This window comes from Oryctolagus cuniculus, chromosome 4 (genome assembly GCF_964237555.1).
Source record: "Oryctolagus cuniculus chromosome 4, mOryCun1.1, whole genome shotgun sequence".
In the NCBI taxonomy this organism is placed as follows: domain Eukaryota; kingdom Metazoa; phylum Chordata; class Mammalia; order Lagomorpha; family Leporidae; genus Oryctolagus; species Oryctolagus cuniculus.
Window position 1 is genome coordinate 163,631,783 of NC_091435.1, and position 21,797 is coordinate 163,653,579.

The 21,797-nt window shown below is 39.5% G+C and overlaps 1 protein-coding gene across 9 annotated transcripts in view; it reads right to left on the reverse strand.

Annotated features, from left to right (window-relative positions):
• Positions 1-21,797, reverse strand: part of NEK10 (NIMA related kinase 10) — a 376,418-nt gene that overhangs the window by 272,034 nt on the left and 82,587 nt on the right. For all 9 annotated transcript variants that reach the window (XM_008266081.4, XM_008266080.4, XM_008266079.4 and 6 more), the window contains exons 18-22: positions 21,595-21,723; positions 20,453-20,590; positions 17,501-17,546; positions 14,403-14,524; positions 14,134-14,236 (exon numbers count right to left, since the gene is read on the reverse strand). In XM_008266081.4, coding sequence (XP_008264303.2) covers positions 14,134-14,236; positions 14,403-14,524; positions 17,501-17,546; positions 20,453-20,590; positions 21,595-21,723 — 538 coding nt within the window. The remainder of the gene's footprint in view (positions 1-14,133; positions 14,237-14,402; positions 14,525-17,500; positions 17,547-20,452; positions 20,591-21,594; positions 21,724-21,797) is intronic.

Consider the following 21,797-nt stretch of genomic DNA (forward strand, 5'->3'; position numbering starts at 1 on the left):
TTGGAGAAAAAAAGAAGTGGAGAAGAGACTTTGCCTGGGCAAAGGAAACTATATGTACAAAGGCCATGTGGTTCAAGAGAATGTGATCCACTGAGAAACTGAGAGAAGACCAATCTGGCCAGAGAGTCGAGACATGGAAGCTATTGCTAGACCACGAAGACCAGGCAACACTCTATAGGAAGACCATGCAACACTCTATAGCCATGCTCAGACGACTGGCCTCTCTCATAACTTCCAAACTTGAAATGTCCATTCCAACAAAGTCATCATCTGCACAGTACTTGACTATAAGCACCTTAGTGCCCTCAGACGTGCCTTTTTCTTTACCTGGATTTGCTTCCCTAGAGGGAATACTGGAGAGAGACTTGGTTAAGTGGTGAGCTCTAGAAGCAGATCTGGTTCAATCTTGCACCCTCAATCTATCATTTGGGTGATTTAAACAGGTTTCCAACCTAATTCTGTCACAGTATTGATGGAGGTCATGGAAAGACACCCTCTTGTCCTAAAGAAAATACTCAAAAGATGTACTTTTGAGTAGTTGCCTCTTTCCTCCAAAGCATAGCTAAAATGTCCATCATCTTAGGATGTCTTCTCTGAGTAAAATGAAAACCATGAATGACTGACAATTTCAGGAAATGGTCAGTTGGTCAGTTGAAACACCTATTATGCTATACACAGGAGTCCCTGAGAACTACTGTAGAATAGCCAGGAAAGGAAAGCTCCACCATACAACTCGTCACCCTCAAAACTCTGCTCCTTCCTGCTGCCTCAAAAAACAGAGTGGCCCACCTCCAAGCTACATAGCTTTGGGATTGTTGGTAACATTCTCTAGGTGCAGGGGATGGGAAAGAGGTTTCCAGGAAGATGTGAAGAGGACTTTTTCTCAACAAACCCTTATCCAATTAACACTTCCTCCTGTGAAGGTCATTCAAACTTCTAATTTCTGCCTCCCTAACTTCTTCCTGACCTTCTCCCAAATGAAATTCAACTGTTAATAATATTATTTCTAATCCAACAAGTGGCACACTATTAAAATCTAAAATGGCATTTCCTATACAAGGGAAGGGAGCAGGGGTTCAATACTGGTGGAACAGGCAACTCTACCACATTACTCTTTACTTTTCCAAAACATTCATCCATGGCACACACTCTACCCTGCAACATGCAGAGAAAAGGGATTTCCCATTCTCACCAGCATCATTATTCACTCAATTTGACTGACAGATACTCTGACAGGTGCTTCAGGATGAAAAATCTGACACTTGATACAAAACTGCTTTTTAGACTTCAAGTAGCATCATCTCTATGAAACACGCACAAAATGACTTCACTCTAGGACATCAATCAGCCAATTGAATTCTTATGGAAAACCAATGTCTACACTATAGGGCAGTTAAAATCAAAACAGCCTGGTACTGGTACAAAAACAGATGGATAGACCAATGGAATAGAACTGAAACTCCAGAAATCAACCCACACATCTACAACCAACTTATCTTTGACAAAGGAGCTAAAATAAATCCCTGGAGCATGGATAGTCTCTTCAACAAATGGTGCTGGGAAAACTGGATGTGCACATGCTGAAATATGAAGCAAAAGCCCTACCTTACACTTTACACAAAAATACACTCAAAATGATTCCAAGACCTAAATCTATAACCCAATACCATCAAATTATTAGAGAACATTAGGAAAAACCCACAAGACATTGGCATAGGCAAAGACTTCTTGGAAAAGGCTCCAGAGGCACAAGCAATCAAAGGCAAAATTGACAAATGGGATGACATCAAATTGAGAAGCTTCTGTACAACAAAAGAAACACTCAGTAATGTGAAGAGGCAACCAGTGGAATGGGAGAAAATATTTGTAAACTATGCAATTGACAAAGTATTAAAATCCAGAATCCAAAAAGAGCTCAAGAAATTCAACAAAAACAAAACAAAGAATCCAGTTAAAAAAATGAGCAAAGGACTTTAACAGGCATTTTCCAAAATGGGAAATCCAAATGGCCAACAGACACATGAAAAAAAATGCTCAAGATCAACTAGCCATCAGGGAAATGCAATTATAAACACAATGAGATTTCCCCTCCCCTCCCCAATATCCCATTAGAATGGCTTTCATACAGAAATCAACAAACAACAAATGCTGGCGAGGATGTAGGGGAAAAAAGGCACCCTAATCCACTGTTGGTGGGAATGTAACCTGATACAGCCACTGTGGAAGATAGTATGGCTGGCCTGGAAGAGGGGCAAATACCTCAGAAATACCTCAGAAATCTGAATATAGACCTACCATATGACCCAGACATCCCACTCCTGGGAATTTACCCAAAGGAAATGAAATCAGCATATGAAAGAGTTATCTGTGTCCCCTTGTTCATAGCAGCTCAATTCATAATAGCTAAAATACAGAATCAACACAAATGTTTGCCAACAGAAGACTGGATAAAGAAATCATGGTATATGTACACTATGGAATACTACACAGCAGGAAAAAGTGAAAGCCTGTCATTTGAAAAAAAAATGGATGCAAATGAAAAACAACATACTTAGTAAAATAAGCCAGTTCCAAAAAGACAAATACCATATGTTCTACCTGATCTGTGGTAACTAATATGGAAACTAAAAGGCAATCTACAAGCCGGCACCACGGCTCACTAGGCTAATCCTCTGCCTTGCGGCGCCGGCACACTGGGTTCTAGTCCCGGTCGGGGCACCGGATTCTGTCCCGGTTGCCCCTCTTCCAGGCCAGCTCTCTGCTGTGGCCCGGGAGTGCAGTGGAGGATGGCCCAAGTCCTTGGGCCCTGCACCCCATGGGAGACCAGCAGAAGCACCTGGCTCCTGCCATCGGATCAGTGCGGTGCACCGGCCGCAGCGCGCCGGCCTCGGCAGCCATTGGAGGGTGAACCAACAGCAAAGGAAGACCTTTCTCTCTGTCTCTCTCTCTCACTGTCCACTCTGCCTGTCAAAAAAAAAAAAAAAAAAAAGGCAATCTACAGAAGTGAAACTGAGACTTTAAGATGTGATGACTTTGAACAGCCTTGTTTCTATGGTTGAGGAACAGGTTTTTTTTTTTTTTCATACTATTTGTTGCACTCTTTACTTAATGTAGGGTTAATCTTATGTGTACAAAGTTAATTGAACATAGATCTTAGTAAAAAATAAGAATGAGAATAGATGAGAGAGGAAGAAGAAGGATGGGAGTGCAGGTGGGAGGGATGGTACAGTGGGCAGAATCATTATGTCCCTAATTTTTTATATGAAATGCATAGTTTGTATACCTTAAATATAAGGTTTCTAGGGGAAAAAAGCAATTTCTATTCAATGGGGGTTCTTCTAAAATCATTTTTCAGAATAGAGTTTGTTTCTGTTTACTATTAGTTGGAATAATAGAACTTTACCCACCTAGTTCTAATATTAAGCAAAAGGGTTAAGGACCAAATTCTTATTTGAACAGGAAATCAGTGGTGCGCTCGCTCTCTCTCTCTCTCTCTCTGACATGTTTCCTGCTGTGCCATGTTCCTAGTGTTAAAAAAAAACCTGGATGGAAATGAGGTCTGCAGCTCTGATGGCTTTAGTAGACCCAGGAGGCTGGGAAGGCTAATCAGCCCATGACACGTGAAGTACCATGCACCACAGAATTAGCCTGCACAAACACATACAGTCTTAACACTCACCATGCTGCTTCAGAGAACACACTTTGGGAAAACTCATAGAATGAAAACGTGTCCAGGAACACATCAGATCCTACTCCCTACGTTTACAAGCTCTCAGAGAACTAAATCATACCCTAACATGCTTATATAAAAACACAAACTAAAATGAACTCTATTTTATTCTCTTTAGTCTTTGATGTTTTATCTGACCTTAAAAACTCAACATTGTGAAACTATTATTTCCATTTTTTTTTCCTAATCTGGTAAAGACTTGGTGCCTCCATATTTAGCCACCCAGTTCACTGTCCCATCATGAGAATATAACCATTCTCTGGTCCAAGAGTAGGAGCTAACCTTATCTGGCTCTAACTTTCTCAGAACTATTGTTCCCATCTTGTTTTTGAAGCCAATTTAAAATTATAGAACATGGGGCCAGCACTATGGCACAGAGGGTGAAGCTGCCGCTTGCAGTGCCGGCATCCCATATGGACACCAGTTCAAGTCCCAGCTGCTCCACTTTCAATCCAGGTCTCTGCTGTGGCCTGGGAAAGCAGTAGAAGATGGCCCAAGTCCTTGGACCCCTAAACCCACATGGGAGACCCAGAAGAAGCTCCTGGCTCCTGACTCCAGATTGGTGCAGCTCCAGCTGTTGTGGCCAATTGGAGAGTGAACCAGCGGATGGAAGACCTCTCTCTCTCTCTCTCTCTCTCTCTCTCTCTCTGCCTGTCCTCTCTGTGTGCTAACTCTGACTTTCATATAAATAAATAAATCTTCTTAAAACTAAAAATAAAAGTATAGAACCTCAGAATTACAGAATAATCCACCATAAGTGTGAGAGTCTTCAACATATTTTAAAAGTTGGATTTGACTTAAATCCCTTCAACATTTCCTCCTTATTTTACAAGACACAGCGGCAACAGAAAGGAACTGTGACAGCCCTCATAGAAAATGTTCTGACTTTCTGAGTAATGTGAGGGCAATGTGTTGACTGAGACAAGTTCTGTGGCTATCCTTCTCACCACAGATGTTGAGAGAAAATGCAGCACCAGTGACTCAATATTCTAAGAGAACTCAAGAGTTCTATGTCAGCTCAAACTCAGGTTGATATATATCTTGCTGATGGGATGTAAACCACAGAACAAGTCCAAAGCATGATAGGTCAAGAGATTTAGAAAGCCACAAGTGAAGTCATTATATATTTGGGCAGGATATTTTACATGCATGCAAGTAATGAACATGTAAGAACTTTGAGTTCCCTTTAAGAAAAGCAATACCATTGGCCAGTGCTATGATACAGTGGGTAAAGTCACTGCTTACGGCACCGGCATTCCATATGGGTGCCAGTTTAAGTACCAGCTGCTCCACTTCTGATCCAGCTTCCTACTAATGCACCTGGAAAAGCAGTAGAAGATGGCCTAAGTGCTTAGACCCCTGAACCCACTTGGGAGACCTGGAAGAAGCTCTTGGATCCTAGCTTCAGACCATCTCAGCTCTGGCCATTGTGACTACAAGGTGAGTGAACCAGTGGATGGAAGACCTCTCACTGTGTGTCTCTCCACATCTCTCTCTCTGTCTTTCTTTCTCTCTCTCTCTCTAACCCTGCCTTTCAAGTAAATAAATAAATTTTTTTAAAAAAAAAAGAAAGAAAAGCAATACTAATTTACTTTTCCTATAATGACACAGATTTCTCAGCAGCAATTTAACCAACCAATAACAATTAAAATCCTCTAATCCTCTAAAAGGCAATTAAAATATCCAAGGACTCTGGCAGTAAGAGATAGGTCTAATTTGATTTCTCAATCCTTGATGGCATTAAAGAAAGTAAAATATTTCCTTTGGGTTACTGCTTGCTGAAATGAGAGTGGAAGCTGCTTATACCTATAATCAACATCAATCCTCAATTCTTCTTGTATTCAGCATTTTTATTAGCCAGTCTTGGCTCATATCAAGATCTAAATCCAGGGCTGGAATTGTGCATTAGGTTAAGCTGCCACCTGCAACACCAGCATCCCATGTAAGTACCAATTTGTGTCCCGGCTGCTACAGTTCCAGTCCAGACCCCTGTTGCTATGTCTGGGAAATCAGTCTAAGATGGCCCGAGTAGTTGGGCCTCTGACACCCGTCTGGGAGATCTGGATGGAGCTACTGACTCCTAGCTTCAGCCTGGCTCAGCCCCAGCCATTGTGGCCATTTTGGGAGTGAACCAGCAGATGGAAGATATCTCTGTCATTCCTTCTTTCTGAAACTCTGCATTTCAAATAAATAGATAAACCTTTTATAAAACATCTCAGGGCCAGTGCTGTGGCACAGCAGGTAAGGCCACCACCTGAGGTGCCAATATCCCATAGGGGCACCAGTTCAAGTCCTTGCTGCTCCACTTCCGATCCAGCTCTCTGCTATGGCCTGGGAAAGCAGTGGAAAATGGCCCAAGTCCTTGGGCCCCCGCACCCATGTGGGAGACCCAGAAGAAACTCCTGGATCCTGGCTTCAGATTGGCGCAGCTCTAGCCATTGTATCCATCTGGGGAGTGAACCAGCAGATGAAAGACTGATCTCTCTCTCTCTCTCTCTCTCATTCTCTGTCACTCTCACTCTCTGCCTCAGCTTCTCTGTAACTCTGCTTTTCAAATAAAATGAATAAATCTGTTCTAAAAATCTCAATCCAGGGATCTTCTCAATGATTTTTCCCTATCTGTAACTGGCTGTTAAATATTTCCACTTGGATATGTTTTCATTCATTTGCTAATTCATTCATTCATTTGTTCACTCATTCTTCTATCCAGGTTTTCAATAACCTTACCTAAAGGAGGAACTCACAATAAACTGATGTTTTTAATACCAAATCCTATGTCCTACAAGGGAGGCAAACCCAGTATAATAAGGGAGCCCATAAACAGAATATATGAGTATGGATGTCAAAGATGCCACCTGGAGGGATTACGTTGGAATAGCAGAACAGGAAAAGCATTCCCAGCAGAGAGAACAGCATGTTGGAATTCCCAGTGGTATACAACCACAACCTGGTCTGTCTTCAGGAAAGAGAAATCTGTCCACTGAGGCCAGAATAAAGAGCAAGAAGGAGAACACAGAGAAAGGGACATGGGTGTCCTAAGGAAACTAGATCTTACCCTAAATGTCACAGGATTTCAGCCAGATGTAATTCCTTCAACATTTCCTCCCTATTTCACAAGACCAAGTGGCAACAGAAGGGAACTGTGACAGACCTCACAGAAAATATTCTGACTTTCTGAGTAATGTGAGAGCAATGTATGGACCGAGAAAAGTGCTGTGGCTAGCCTTCTTACAACAGATGTTGAGAGAGGATGCAGCACCAGTGACTCAGTGTTCTGTATTCTTCCAAGAGCACTCAAAGAAGGACATAATCAGATTTTAACTGGGTTTGTCCAAAACCTTACGCCTTCAATGTCCTCAGCTAATTACCTTCCAGCATATCATAAGCTACCAAACTCAAATTGCTTCTCAGCAGTCTCACACCTCACAGCTCATTAACTGGCCACTACATCTTTTTAACTCCAAGTCAAATAAATGTGGAATCTTGGTCCCCTCTATAGCCTCTTCATAGGCTTGTCATAGGCAAAACCCACACCTCATCTTCCTGGACAATTACCATAGCCTTCCGTGGCCAATACCCTGGCCAACTATCCAAAAACCATTGGTCAACCCCTTCTCCCTTTGTCATCTCCAACTAGAGAGGCTAAGCGTTCTCCTTATAGCTAGAAGTAATCACACGACTCATTTTAGACCAACACATTGTAAGAAGTCCAACAGGGAATGTCTTTGATTCCCTTTGCTGATAAAAGCAGAAATTTTTCTTTTTTTTATCAGCCACAGTGCTTCCCACCTTTGAATTTGGTAATGATGCCTTAGTTCAAGCAAGCATCTTGTCACAATGAGATGACAAGCATGTGGACAGGTAGACCACCTGCTCAGGATATTGGAGAGAAATGGCAGAAATGCCTAGATCCTGGTTGACCTCCTTGAGCTACAAAACCCACCTTAGATCTACTTATCTCTAGACCGCTTGTTCTGAGGTAACTGAATGTCCTCATGGCTTTAAGCCATTGCAAGCCTATCTTCTTGCACTTAAACATGTACAGCTCCTAAACAGTAACGGTCGCCATGCCCCCTAAGCTGCCATTGAATTATCCCTGTATCTCCCCAGTCAGATGATATTATTTCTAGCCTGAAAAATCTCTGAACACAAGTCAGATCTAGGCCAATATCCAAGCTCTCCACACACCAAGGCTCCCTGTGCCCCTATTCTCCTGAGAGCGCTTACACGCATGATGCTCCTTCAGGTCTCTGATCCTTTGCAATGGCCGAGTCAGAGTCGTGGTTGCTCTTACCTTTCCTGCTTAACTCGTCTATCCCTCAGGCAAGTTGTCCCCATTTTCCCCCTTTGCAGGCAAGCTGTGACAGACTATCCATTTAACTGTTCATGCAATTCTCTAGGATGAACGAGTCCTCACCCTATTAAACCTGGCTTTCTTGGACCAATGGTATCTGAGCAGAAGTGACACATGATACTTTGGGGAAGAAATTCTAAGAGCAGAACTGTGGTTTGCCATGTCCTCTCTTTCCTGCCTCTGTGATGTGGACGCCAGAACAGAGGAGGCCTCAGCCAGCCTGGCGCCTGAGCACAGACCCACAGTGACTGAGAGCAGGCATGCAGCATTGGCAGGACAGAAACCTTGGTGTACAAAGTCACAGGTGGGCAGACTTTTCTGTAAGGGGCCAGATAGTAAATACTTTAGACTTTATGGATCACATATGGTCTTTACTGCATCTTCTTTTTTTAACATTTAAAAATATAAAAACCATTCTTACCTCACTGAATATGTGAGCATATATCCCAAAAAAACTTCATGGAAAATGGAGTTAAAAGATGTGTATTTCTGAACAAAAAGATTTTGTTTTGATGCACAGTTTTTTAATGTCCCATTTTCCACGAACTTCTTAAAGACCTCTTATTTGCATGGAACAAAATATATGTATCTTTTAGTTGCATTTTCCCCTGAATTTCCTGAAGTCTCTCTGTCATAAACAGGCCATGGCTAGAGTTGCCCCACAGGCTGTGGTCTGCCACTCTTCCCAGACGCTGAGACTTTCAGGCTACTTGGTTCTGCAGCATCACGTGAGCTATCCTGATGAAGACAATGCTGTCCTGCACATACGTTCTACCCTGCACGATCCTTTAATTACAAGCCTCATGAAGATAGGGGACTTGTCTGTCGTCCTTCCTTGCTCACTGCTGAGTGTGGCAGCTCAGGAAACAATTTTTGAGTGAATAACTGGAAGTCTTTCCCATACGGCTGGGAGCTCAGGTGGCAGAAACCATGGCTTTTCATCTTATATTCATCCCTGCAATGCCTGGCATGTGAGGGGCAGTAGAAGAGCAGTCAAGCCTTTGATAAATGTTACATTAAATAAAGGATAGTCTTGTTATCACCAGCAGCAGCAGCCAAATATCATTTTGGAGAAATAGAAATATGGACAGCCTGTTTGTTTGCAGGATAAACATATGACCTCTTGAGACGTGTACTAAAATCTATGCCTGAAATTTTATTATCAGTAATTGAATTTGGTCATTTTTCTTTCTTTTTTATTTAGGAGCAGAAGAGGAAACAGGATGTGAAGGGTTTACACTAAATGTGGGTAAAGAAATATGAAATGATGTGTTTAAGGTTCATTTTCACCCAGCCCCTTCTAGAGTCATTCTGTAACGTGATGGCATTGTGGGGCTCTTCCTTGTCAGGTGATAGCTTTTAAGGCAGACTTTATGCTTTGCCCAGTGTGCCACTGAGTCAGGGTACGTTCCTTGTGTGGCCTCAAAAGCTACAAATAAATGTGAGAGCAAGACCTGGACGTAAGTCAAGATATATGTCACTAAAAGATAGCCTTTCAAATGGAAGAGTATTTAGAAGTTTTTAATAGATAGCATTCTAAAACTATGCATACCTGACTATGTTAGCATCTTCTATTCTTTTTCCTTATGAAAGCAAACTCTAGGCAGCATGCTTACTATCAATAATTGCAAACCAACCTCGGTCTTAAAATTTAAAACTTCACCTACATTGAAGAAAAAAATGAGAAGAAAGAAATCCTGGTTTTTCTAAAGATTTTTTTTTCTGGTCACATTTTCAGTATACTTTGTCCTGTGTATCTGAAATATAATTTAGCAATTCTTTGCTTTTTTCCCAGAAGTAAACAAACTTTCTAGAAGAAAAGAGAAAAATAAAACATGACAAGGTTTCCCCCTTGTGGAGACAGGCCTCCAAACCCATAACAGCAAGTCTGCTTCTATAAGTACAATGAATTACAGCTGTATTTCAACTTCCAACACATGGAAATTTTATACACTTAGTGTCACATTAATGCTGAAAGATTTTAAATTTCACTATCACCACTCTTGAGAGTCTAATGAGGCTGGCACCGCGGCTCACTTGGCTAATTCTCTGCCTGCGGCGCCGGCACCCCGGGTTCTAGTCCTGGTTGGGGCGCCGGATTCTATCCCGGTTGCTCTTCTTCCAGTCCAGCTCTCTACTGTGGCCTGGGAAGGCAGTGGAGGACGGCCCAAGTGCTTGGGCCCTGCACCCGTGTGGGAGACCAGGAGGAAGCACCTAGTACCTGGCTTCGGATCAGCGTAGTGCATCGGCCACAGCGTGCTGGCCATAGCGGCCATTTGCGGAGTGAACCAACGGAAAAGGAAGACCTTTCTCTCTCTCTCTCTCTCACTGTCTAACTCTGCCTGTCAAAAAAAAAAAAAAAAAAAGAGTCTAATGACATTTTTATATCAACAATGATAGATACTGAAAAAACCTTTCAGCAGTATTATATCAAACCATTTTTATACAGCCATATCAAATCTCTGTGGATTAACCTTTTGGTGATAAAATCTTTTTACATTCTGTGAAAATAATGGTAGAACATAAATGCCCTTTTCATAGAATTGCTTTGTTAGATATTGGGCTAGGATAAGATTCTGAGAGATTTAACATTCCCCCTTTATTTGAAATTGGGAAAATATTGCCTCTTGAAAAATGTCTACAAATTTGGAAATAGTTTTTGACTTAATAACTCCTAAGTAGAAGTCTGATAAATGTGAGTAAGAATAACATGAAGCAAAATGGCAATAAGGGGCAAGCCAGACAGAAACAAAAGTTGGCTTATTCTTGTGAAACAAAGGAAAGTTTTCTGAGGAGTCCAACAAAACTTGAATCCAAGTAAAAATACATTTTTACTAAAGTTATAGAGTCAACACGGAAATGGGATATTTTGTTAAGCCTAATATGTTGACTTAAAAATACAACTGGACTGCTCATTTTAAATTAAATAAAAAGGTGGAATGACATATGTGTTTATCCCCTCCACCTCTCCAACCCTTGAAAAATGTCTCTTACCCAGAAGAACAATGGAAATAGGCTTGGCAACAACAGAGGATAAGATACCACAAAGAAGGTGGAAGTGAACAGAGGAGCGTAATGGACTCAGTGCAGCACAAGTCTCAACTCATGTGTCTAACTGGTCTCAAGCTAGAAAAGCCAAACAGTCCATTCACCCTCAGAAGTCCACAGGGCTACCCAAGGAAGGAGTGAAGCAAAAAGTTCAAACATATAATAGAGATAAAGTCCTTAGGCTCCCTCCCACAACCACAAAGCCAGGAAACTTGTGTACCCTGTGCCACCAAGAGAAAACAGATTTATTTTGCAAGGAACCAAGTAGAGTGGGACTGTACTCAAGGAACACAGTGAAAATTTAACTGAATATACTTCCCAAAGCCCCATTTGTCTACACTGCCTTCAGAATTATAGCAGACAGATGCACATTCCCACTGGTAAGATATTGAAAGATCAGTCCTTGCTTGAGATACTGTCTTTGGGGTCTTGAAAGGAAAATCTCCATCATGTTATAATGAAGTCTACAAGATGATGACCTTAACTGAAACTCACAGAGTTTCTGATAGCCTTTTTCATTCCTTTCTCAGAATTATTAAAGGCCAGACCAGCATCACCAGAAAGTCTAGAAAAGCCCCCAACAGAAAAGAGATCTCAAGCTAGGCAAGAGAATTTAAAGACAAAGAACCCAGCCAATATAGACAACACAGAGACATTCAGTTTGCTGAAGAAATATATATATATATATATATATATATATATGTATATGTATATATATTACCCTGAGAGAGAATAAAAGCAGGATTCCTTGGAAGTGGAAGAAGAAAAAAGTGTGGAATGTTTGGAAATTCAAAATACATGAAAATAAAATATTCAATAGAATGGCAAGGAAATAAGGTTGAAGAATAACTATAAAGTACAAGAGATAAAGAATTTAAACTGAGAGGAATTATATTCAAAATTAGGGTATCAGTTGGTACATATTATATCTAGACTATCAGAAATTCTATGATGCAAAACAGGAAGAACACAAGGGAGAAAAAGAATGAAGAAATAACACAAGAAAAGTTCCTGGAACTAAATTTTTTTAGTCTATAGACTATAGAGTCCACCTACTTTGAAATACATTGAACTTACAAAAATCCCATCCAAAGCAGTGAATAAAGAGAACATCCTACAAGTTTCCAGAGAGATAAAATAGCTGGTGGACCAAGCAACAGCAATCAGAATTGCACTGAATTTCCTAATAGCAAAGTCAGATACTAGAGGACTGAAGTAATGCCTTCAAAATTTTGAAGGATAATGAGTCTCATCTGAGAATACTACAACCAGTCAAACCAACACCAAGTATGAGGGCCCCATAAAAATATTTTGTGGCATGCAAGCATTTAAAAATTGTAACTCCAAAAACATTCTTTCTTATAAAAATACTGGAAGATATACTTAGGCAAAGCAAAATGGGATAAAAAAAAAAAAACAGAAATAGAAATGCATGAGATACAAGAAATAAAAAGACTCCACTCAGAAGAGAAATAGAAAAAGTTCTGAGACCTAAAGTGAAATCCAATCTACATTGCAGCTAAGCAGTTCCAGGAATGGGTACTGAGGAAAACAAAATTTTGAGTAGCTATTATGTTTAACCACATAAAAAACAGTGCAGAGGGAGCTTCTATAATCCTTGTGAGAAATTTGGGAAAAATAATAGATACATAGAAAACCAGTTCACAAACAAAACAGAAGGCAATCATGAACTCTAAGAAAAACAAAAAGTTCACGTGAAATGAAAGGTAATCAACATTGATAAATAATTATATAGAGGTAATAAAGTAAGTATTGAATAATGATTTGACCCAAAATTGTGCTATAACTCTGTTGATAGGACAGGAGACTGGGAAGAAGAGGAATTTTTCAAAATTTTTGAATCTTTTGAAAACTAAATAAATCCGCAATTGTCGCAATGGAAAATCAAATACTTTAAGAAAAAAGCTAAAAAGAACTAAAAATTATTTTGGGGGGAAATATAATTGAAAATTGCAAAGCAGTGGTACAGGAAACTTGTTTTTATCTATAATCTTTTTATCATGTTGATGTGTGAAACTTGTTAAAGAAAGTAAATATGAAAATTAATAAAAAAAAGTTTAGAAAGAAATCAAAGAAGGATGTACTTTTCTCTTAAGGGAGGAGAGAACTTCACTTTGCATATGGCCCTGTCTAAGGCTTCCATAGCATTGGCAGTTCATGTCAAGAGCCTCATGTGGTCACTAACATCAAAAATAAGAGTGCTAATTGTTAAATCAACAACAGGAGTCACTGTGTAATAACTTCCCATGTAGGACTTCTGTCCTTAATGAGTTATACTATGAGAACTAACTGTAAAACTTACTCTCAATCTGTACTTTATACCTGGTGTGTATGTATGTGCGTATGTGTGCAAACTGTTGAAATCTTTACTTAGTATAGAGTTGGTCTTCAGTATATAAAGTTAATTAAAAACGAACCTGAATGAAGAATGGGATGGGAGAGGGAGTAGGAGGTAGGATGGGAGTGGGGGTGAGGGTAGGAGGGTGGGAATGGGGGGAAGAACCACTATATCCACTATATTCCTAAAACCTGTACATATGAAATTTGTATTCATTAAATAAAAGCCTTCTAAAAAAAAAAAAAAAAAGCTCTTGTTGAAGAGGCAGTATACCACAGATAGAAAACAACCTGGAAACCATTGACTTGGGAATTAAATATCCAAGCATCCAAAGAGTACTTTATTCTTTCAGGGGAAAAATTCAACTGAATCATTTAGAAACTATATTGGTCATTGTCCAATATGGTAGCCACTTGTACACAAGATATTGAAATTAATTAAAACTCTATGAAATCAAAAATTTCTTTCCTCCGTCAACTAGCCTCTATCCAACTGTTCAACACATCACTACATGTAGTTAATACCAACCATACTCAAAAGCACAGATAGAGTTACCCTTGAGCATCAAAAGTTCTGCTGGTCGCTACTCTAGAATAATGGTCAAAATTTCTTTAGTAGAAATTTTCACATTTTTATACTTACTAACTGTCACTTTGTCCTTATCTCCCAACATAATGTTGTTTGGTGTCAGATCTCTGTGGACAATCCTCTTCTCCTTGTGTAAGTACCGAAGAGCTAAGCAGAGCTTGAAGCAAGAATAAAAAAATTATTTTCCCCAATATACATATAGCCAGTGATGACAGCCACCCATACCTCTGAGAAATGAACTCAGAACTTTACTTGTTCCATTTTAAAAAACAAAAAAAGAATTTTTCAATACTGAGAAAAATTTAATGACAACAAAAGCATACCTGTATAAATATTTTCCATAGTCTTTCTTCAGTAAAATGGTGTTGTTTTTCCTTCAAAGAACTGAAATGCTCTCCAAGTGGGACTCCTTCTATAAGTTCCATAACTATATACAGCCTATCATCTAAATAAGAAACACAGGATGTCATAGAAATTTAAATTCAGTGTAGAATCTCAGAAACAAATACCAATGAGAATCTGAGCTTCTCCCTGGGAGAGCCAGGTGTAACACTAAAGAAGCCGAGATGTGCTGAGCAGGTGGATCCACTCAGCTTTGACAGGGTAGAGGTGAGGGGATCTTTGGCCCACTAGAGCCCTGCCATAATCACTACTTTCTAGTGTAAGTTTACTCTGGCAAATATCACCGTTTTCTGTGTACCCCAGGATGAGAAATGGTCGGAATGTGTCAAAGAGAACGGGAAAAGAATCCCAGGTCATGGGTTCCTCGGATAAGGTATAAACCTGTCTTTTCTCCCAGTACTTGAAAAAGTACCATCAAATCAAGGCGAATGTTCTGAATGCTGAATTTTAAACTATACTGCTCTGTAGTCTCATAGAATTATCTTACCGAATTTTACAATGGAATCATGCCATGGTCTTGCAAAGACACAACTGAAAACACTATCCATGACAGAAATTTCTATTGTGCCCCTCAAGAGCGGAAAAAGCTGGATTTCTACAGGTTTTACATTGGATACTGGGAATCTCGTAGCACTGCATTTATCTCAGTTTTCTTTGGAGACAGAGAAAAAGAAAATGAATTCTACTTCCTCTTCTATAACCAATATTAAACCATTAGCAATGGAATATGAAACGTGTATTTTTGTGATTTTCTGATATACACATAAATATGTAAGCAATATTTATAAAAGTGGAATAATAGTGAACATAATTCTGTACCTTACACTTTTTAAACAATTTTAAATTTATTTATTTGCAATGCAGAGAGACAGAGAGATCTCCCATAAGTTGATTCAGTGCCTGAAAATTAGCAACAGCCAAGCCTGGGCTGGGCCAGGGCCAGAACTGAGAACCAGGAACACAATCCAGATTTCCAACATGGATGGCAGGAACCCAATTACTTAAGCTATTACCACTGCCTCCCAGGGTCTGCATTAACAGGAAGCTAAAGTGAGAAGCCAGAGTCAGGGATCAAACCCAGGTAGTTCAAATAGGCAGCCACAGGCATCTTAACTTCTAGGCTAAACATCTACTACTATACTGTTTTATTATTACTGACTAGACAGATACAATTATTTCTCTTCATTGCACAGAATTGAATGATATAGATACATCAATTTATTTCATCATAGTTCTGCATAGAGAAACTTATATTGTTTCTAATTTTTCACAATTTCAAGAAATATTTATCATTTGTACCAATTTTATCATTAGTTTAATTGTTAATTTTTTCACCTTTGATTCTCCTTTATTACAATTGCCTAATTTATTTTATTGTGTTTCATATTTTTTGAAGCCACTTCAAATTCTTTTTGGGAGCTGTCAGGTTGTAAAAAAGTTGTAGTTTTTATATCAAAACAAGTTGTGGGACTGGCAATATGGCACAGCAGGTTAAGCTGACATCTCCGAGGCCAGCATGTCCCAGCTGCTCCACTTCTGATCCAGCTCCCAGCTAACAGGCCTGGGAAAGCAACAGAAGATGACTCAAGTACCTGGGCTCTTGCTACCCATGTGGGAGACCTAGGCAGAGTTCCAGGGTTTTGGCATCAGCCTGGCACACACCCAGGCATTATAGCCCTTTGGAGAGTAAACCAGTGAATGGAGGATACCTCTCTATTTCTGTTTCTGTTTCTCTCCCTCTCTCCCTCCCTCCCTCCCTCGTCTTTCTCCCCCTCTCTTACTCTCCAATTCTGCCTTTCAAATAAATAAAATAAAATAGGTATTTAAAAAAATAGACAAGTTGTGTCACTTCAGTATAAGTCAGAAGCTAACTTTGATCTCCTTTTAACAGGATGTGCACTCAGTAATGGGAAACCATTCTAACGTCAAGAATAAATGGCTAAAGGGGCAGGATTTATGGCACGAGTTTCAGTGCCAAGTTTTTCTGAGTCATCTAGGGGGGAGGGAAAAGGGTAAAGATCCTAACAAATGCCAGACTACAGAAAAGCTCTTCTTAAATAGCAACAGCACTGAGAACCTAGTGGGGAAATCCCAATTGCTGCCTAGCATCTCTTTCAATCTACCTTTAAGTGGAAATTTATTTTGAAATTTCCTATGTGTCAGAAATCATGAAGGCTGATAGATGCTTATATTATCTCAGTCAATGATTCTGGTTTCTTTGTTTGTTTGTTTGCTTTGTTTTAAAACAAGTACTGAATTCAGCTGTTTTGACATTGGCTTCAGTGTTCTATCAGCCTAGCAGGAAAAGACGCTGCCTGCCTGACTGCCTGCAGAAGTGGCCAAGACTTCACTGCCACCTTGTGGCACAGACCTGAATGTCATGTAAAAGAAATTTATTTTGGAGGTGGAAAATGACTCAGACAACTTTCCATTTTTTTCTATTTGTTTGCTTATTTTTGTATGAGAAGATAGCAATAATAAAGTGTCTTTTATTTGGGGATCTAAATATGTTATATGGAAAAGTCATTAATTATATTACTGCCTTACCAGTCAATAAAGTGATTTTCAAGATCATCCACTGTCATATTTTTTAAATTTCATTTTCCATGAATTTCTTCTCTTTTTTTTGAGAGGCAGAGATTTCAACCTCTGTTTCAGTCACTGAATGCCTGCAATGGCTGGGGTTAGTGCAGGATCAAAGCTATGAGTTGGGAACTCAATCCAGGTCTCCCATGTGGGTGGCAAGAAACTTATTACCTGAACCATCACCACTGCCTCCCAGGATCTGATTATCAGGATACTGAAATCGGGAGCCAGCGATAGGCACTGATACTCCAGTGTGGGACATGGGTGCCTTAACCAGATCTTAACTGGTATCCTAATCACAAGGCTAAGAGTCTACCTCCATCCACTGTCATTTCAGCAACAAAATAAACAAACAGATATGTTTATTTTATGATGTTATATACAGGAAACAAACATTTCTTTAATTAGAAATATCATGAAACATAATACTTACTTTCCAGAAATGTTTTATAATAACGAACAACATTGGGATGATACAGCTGTAAGAAAATAAATAAAAAACATTCATTATATTACTTAAAAACATTAACACAGACTACTTAGTTGATTTTCACATTTGAAAATAACAAAGAAACTATATTTATTATATATATAATAAGCATTTCAAGATACCTTCTAATTGAGGTTTTTATGAATTTTAAAAATGTGTTGCCTAAAAAATGAATCTAAAAATAAGTATCTCTTGTGTAGACTTATCAAGCAAAATTAAGAACAACGCTTTAGCCCCTAAGCTAAAATAGATAATTATAGAACTAAATGGAACTACTTGCTCCTATATCACATGCAGACATCATAAAAGAGAAAACTGAAATAAAATAATTTATGTTGCACACATTTCATTGCTCTTTAAATATTTATACATTGTTAATTTTGCCTATGTTCTCCAAAATGATTAACATTAAACTGAAAGAATCTGAGTTAATTCAGTTTAAATCATAATCATGATTGACAAATTCTTCCTTTTTGACCAAACTCCCCATCAGGCTCCTCTGAAACCTCTTCTTGACTAAGCCTTCACCTTGGCCTGACCAGTTCTAGCAAGAATCCTGCCAAGCCAGGTCTTGAGAACTCCCCCACCCTTGATAGCCCATCACTTTCCTCATCCCTGCACCCTTGGTATCTAACCAACTCCTTCCTAGTAATTTTCCACTCATTGAATTCCTCACCCTACCCACTGGCTATAAACCTCCAACCGTCCTTGAAGAACCTGGAGTGGGGTTGAACCTGCCCCTTCAATGGCAATAGTTTGACCTCTACTGCAGTCTATTGAATCAAGTCTTCATTGCAGTTTTTGAAAAGTGCCTGGTAAAATTTCTCTTTCACAAAAGCTTACTTACTTAAGGTTGGGAACGAAAATTTTATTTCTTTAAATTTTGAGGGGCCAGTGTTGTGGCATAGCAGGTAAAACCTCCGCATACAACACCAGTATCCCATATGGGAGCCGGTTCAAGACTGGGCTGCTCAACTTTCAGTTCAGCTCCCTGCTAATGCTGCTACAAAAGCAGTGGAAGATGGTCCAAGTATCTGGGCCCCTGCACCCACAGGGAGATCCAGAAGGAACTCCAGGCTCCTGGCTTTGGCCTTTATGGCTATTTGGGAAGTAAACCAGCAGATGGAAGACCTCTCTCTGTCTCTCCTCTCTCTGTAACTCTGCCTTTCAAATATGTAAATAAATCTTTAAAAACAAATTTTTTGAAAGACACTTTCCACAAGAACACTAAAATATGTGTAGTTTACTTCTAATTTGAATTTGTAGGTAAATCGAAATTTGTCTTAGTGCAGAAGAATGGTCATTTATCTGAAAATTGCTTGCATCTCCTTTTGGTCTTTCTGTGTACCTTTTCGAGAGGGAGACTGCCAGCTGACCTCCAAAATTCTGCTGTCCTACTCTTCCATGGTAGTAGAGTTGTAGCAAGATATGGCTTCCTGGTCAGAGAAAAATCTCTGAGCCTCTGCTGTAGCCAGGAATGGCTCTGTCCTGCAATACTCACCAGCAGCGTGTGAGTGCAGGCAGAACAGGTGCACTCCTGGGTCTGAGCCCTAAATACTGTGTGCTCCTCTTCTCCCACCTTAGATATAAAAGTGTCTATGGCAGTTTCAACCATGAAGAGGAAAACAAATGCCCTAGGAAGCAGCCAAGACCCCAAATGACTACCAGAGAACACTACCAACCTGGTCCACTGAGTTTAGCACTGAAATATGAAAGATAAATAACCTAACAGTAGTGTCAGGCCTCTTTTACAAGCAAGTGACCAGCATATCATATTTTAAGCTCTACTGGACCACTTAAACAACTAGAACTATTTCCTGGACCTAGTTCACTAGTAATGGCTTGGGTCCAAATGAAGATACTGGGTTAGTTTAAGTCAAAAGAAATGTCTAACCTCATGCTTTAACAAAACAGTACATTGTGGAAGGCTAGATTATTCTACAAATGAGAAAAAAAAGAAACAGGAGACATTATTCTAACCATGAGCAACCAATATCTTTTGAAATTCATTAACATGTAAAATGTCAACTAAAAAAGAAGCCATTAATATGATATCTAACATTAAAATTTATAAATAAGGACAGAACTGCAGATTTTCATGGATAAAGATCATCATATTTATGATGTTTTTATGTACCAGAAAAATAAATTAGAACAGAACTTCATTTTGATGGATAATCATATTTATCATGTTTTTATGTACCAGAAAAGATGCAGTGCAAATTTAACCAGAGGAGAGCAAAAGCGGTGAAGCTGGTGGCTCTCCACAGGAGGCAGAAGGAAATAGTATTTGTCATGACTGTGAAAATAAGGAAGGCTGCAAAAGAAAACAATGCATTCTTGGAACACAAAAAGAAACCCTATTTCTCTCGTGACATGTTTATTCTTTCTCCCAAAACAAATCTTCTTAATGATAGTTAATTGAGCTGTTATATTATGTCAGAATAGTCTACTCATTCCAGTAAATAATAATACATCTTGAAAATCCACATTTCAGATTTAAGAAGCCATATTTGAGGAATGTTAATAGCTGGATTCCATTTGAAGAGTCCGGGAGCTCCCAGTCACATTCCGATGCATGTAACCAAGTAAGCAAATATTCTACCACGACGAGAAGGGAATGTGCACACTTACAACAAAGAGAGAAGGTTTTTTTCATATATCATGCTTCTGTTTCCAGAAGCCCAATTGGTTTGCAACCTTGATATCAATTCCAGGAAGTTTCTCTGATTCAATGTCAAGCCTTAGAAAAGCAGCTGGTGAGAACATCACTGTCCCAATATCAATTATTTCACAAAAGCTAGTTCATACACCGCATGGATAAGAATAGAACAAGAACTCTACTCTCTTTCAACGACACTTGTCTAAGAAAAACAACTTCAGGAAAACATTTACCTGTTCCTTAATTATTGTTAATTCAGAAACAATATTTTTTACACTGCTGTCACGGTCTTTTTTATCCTTTCCAAATGCTGGGTTATGTAAATTTATCTCTTTCATTGCTAAGAGATTTTGACCACTGCGTTTTCTGACCTGAAATACGAAGGACCAACAACAAAACAAAAGGGATAGAGTGGTGAGGGTTGGAATGGGTAAATTAACAAAGTCACATATTAACCAAAGCATTTAAAATTCTGACAGTATTTATGCTGAGCACAACTCAAAAAATGATATATCCTGGATCAGTCTATAATATTCAGTAGAATATTATTGGCTAAATACAGGAAAACTGAATTTAGAGACTATCATGGGGTTGGTGTTGTGGTGTAGCAGGTAAATGGCCTCAACTGGGTCAGTCCAGAGCCAGGCATTTCTTCCAGGGCTACCAACTGCGTGAAGAGGTCCAGGGACTTGGACAATCTGCTACTGCTTCCCCAGGCCATTAAGCAGAGGTTGAATTGGAAACAGGGCAGCTGGGACTAGAACTGGCACCCATATGGGATGCTGGCACTGCTGCCACAGTGTCCACTCCTGCTCCACTTCTGATCCAGCTCCTTGCTAATGGCCTCGGAAAAGCAGCAGCAGATGGCCCAAGTGCTTGGACCCCTGCCACCCATGTGAGAATGAAGACCTGGAGGAAGCTTTTGACTCCTGGCTTCAGCCTGGCCCAGTGCTGGCCATTGCGACCATGTGAGGAGTGAACCAATGGAGGGAAGATTCTTTCTCTCTCTCTCTCTCTCTCTCTCTCTCTCTGTGTGTGTGTGTGTGTGTGTGTAACTCTGACTTTCAAATAAATAAGTCTTTTAAAATGATAGAGAATGCATCATACATTGGGACAAGGTATTTCAATTGTTTATGAGAGAGATTAATGATGTCCTTTTCTCTTAAAAATTAGTGGGCAGTTTCTAGAGCGGAGAGTTAAGGCAACATCAGTGTAGCTATCTCTGCCTGTTGGACAAATTCAATCAAATGCTTGTATCTATCAGTTCACTGTTTTCCAATGCTGAGGGCTCGAATTAAATTGAGTACAGACGTGCAAGTGTGATATCTGGTTTCTTTAAGAATATCAGAAACATTTTCCCCAGGGGCAAAGTCACCTTGTAAACGCAGCCAAAAGCTCCACTTCCAAGATGATCCAAAATCGCATAGTTGCCTATGTATTTCGAAGGAGCTTTATTCTGATTAATGCTTTCAATATTTTCAGCAATTTGCTTCAGTTCATCCTCCTACCCAAAAGAGATCAAAGAAATGGGTTGCTGTGATAAATCTCATCCTGACCACATGGCAACCCAAGAAAATA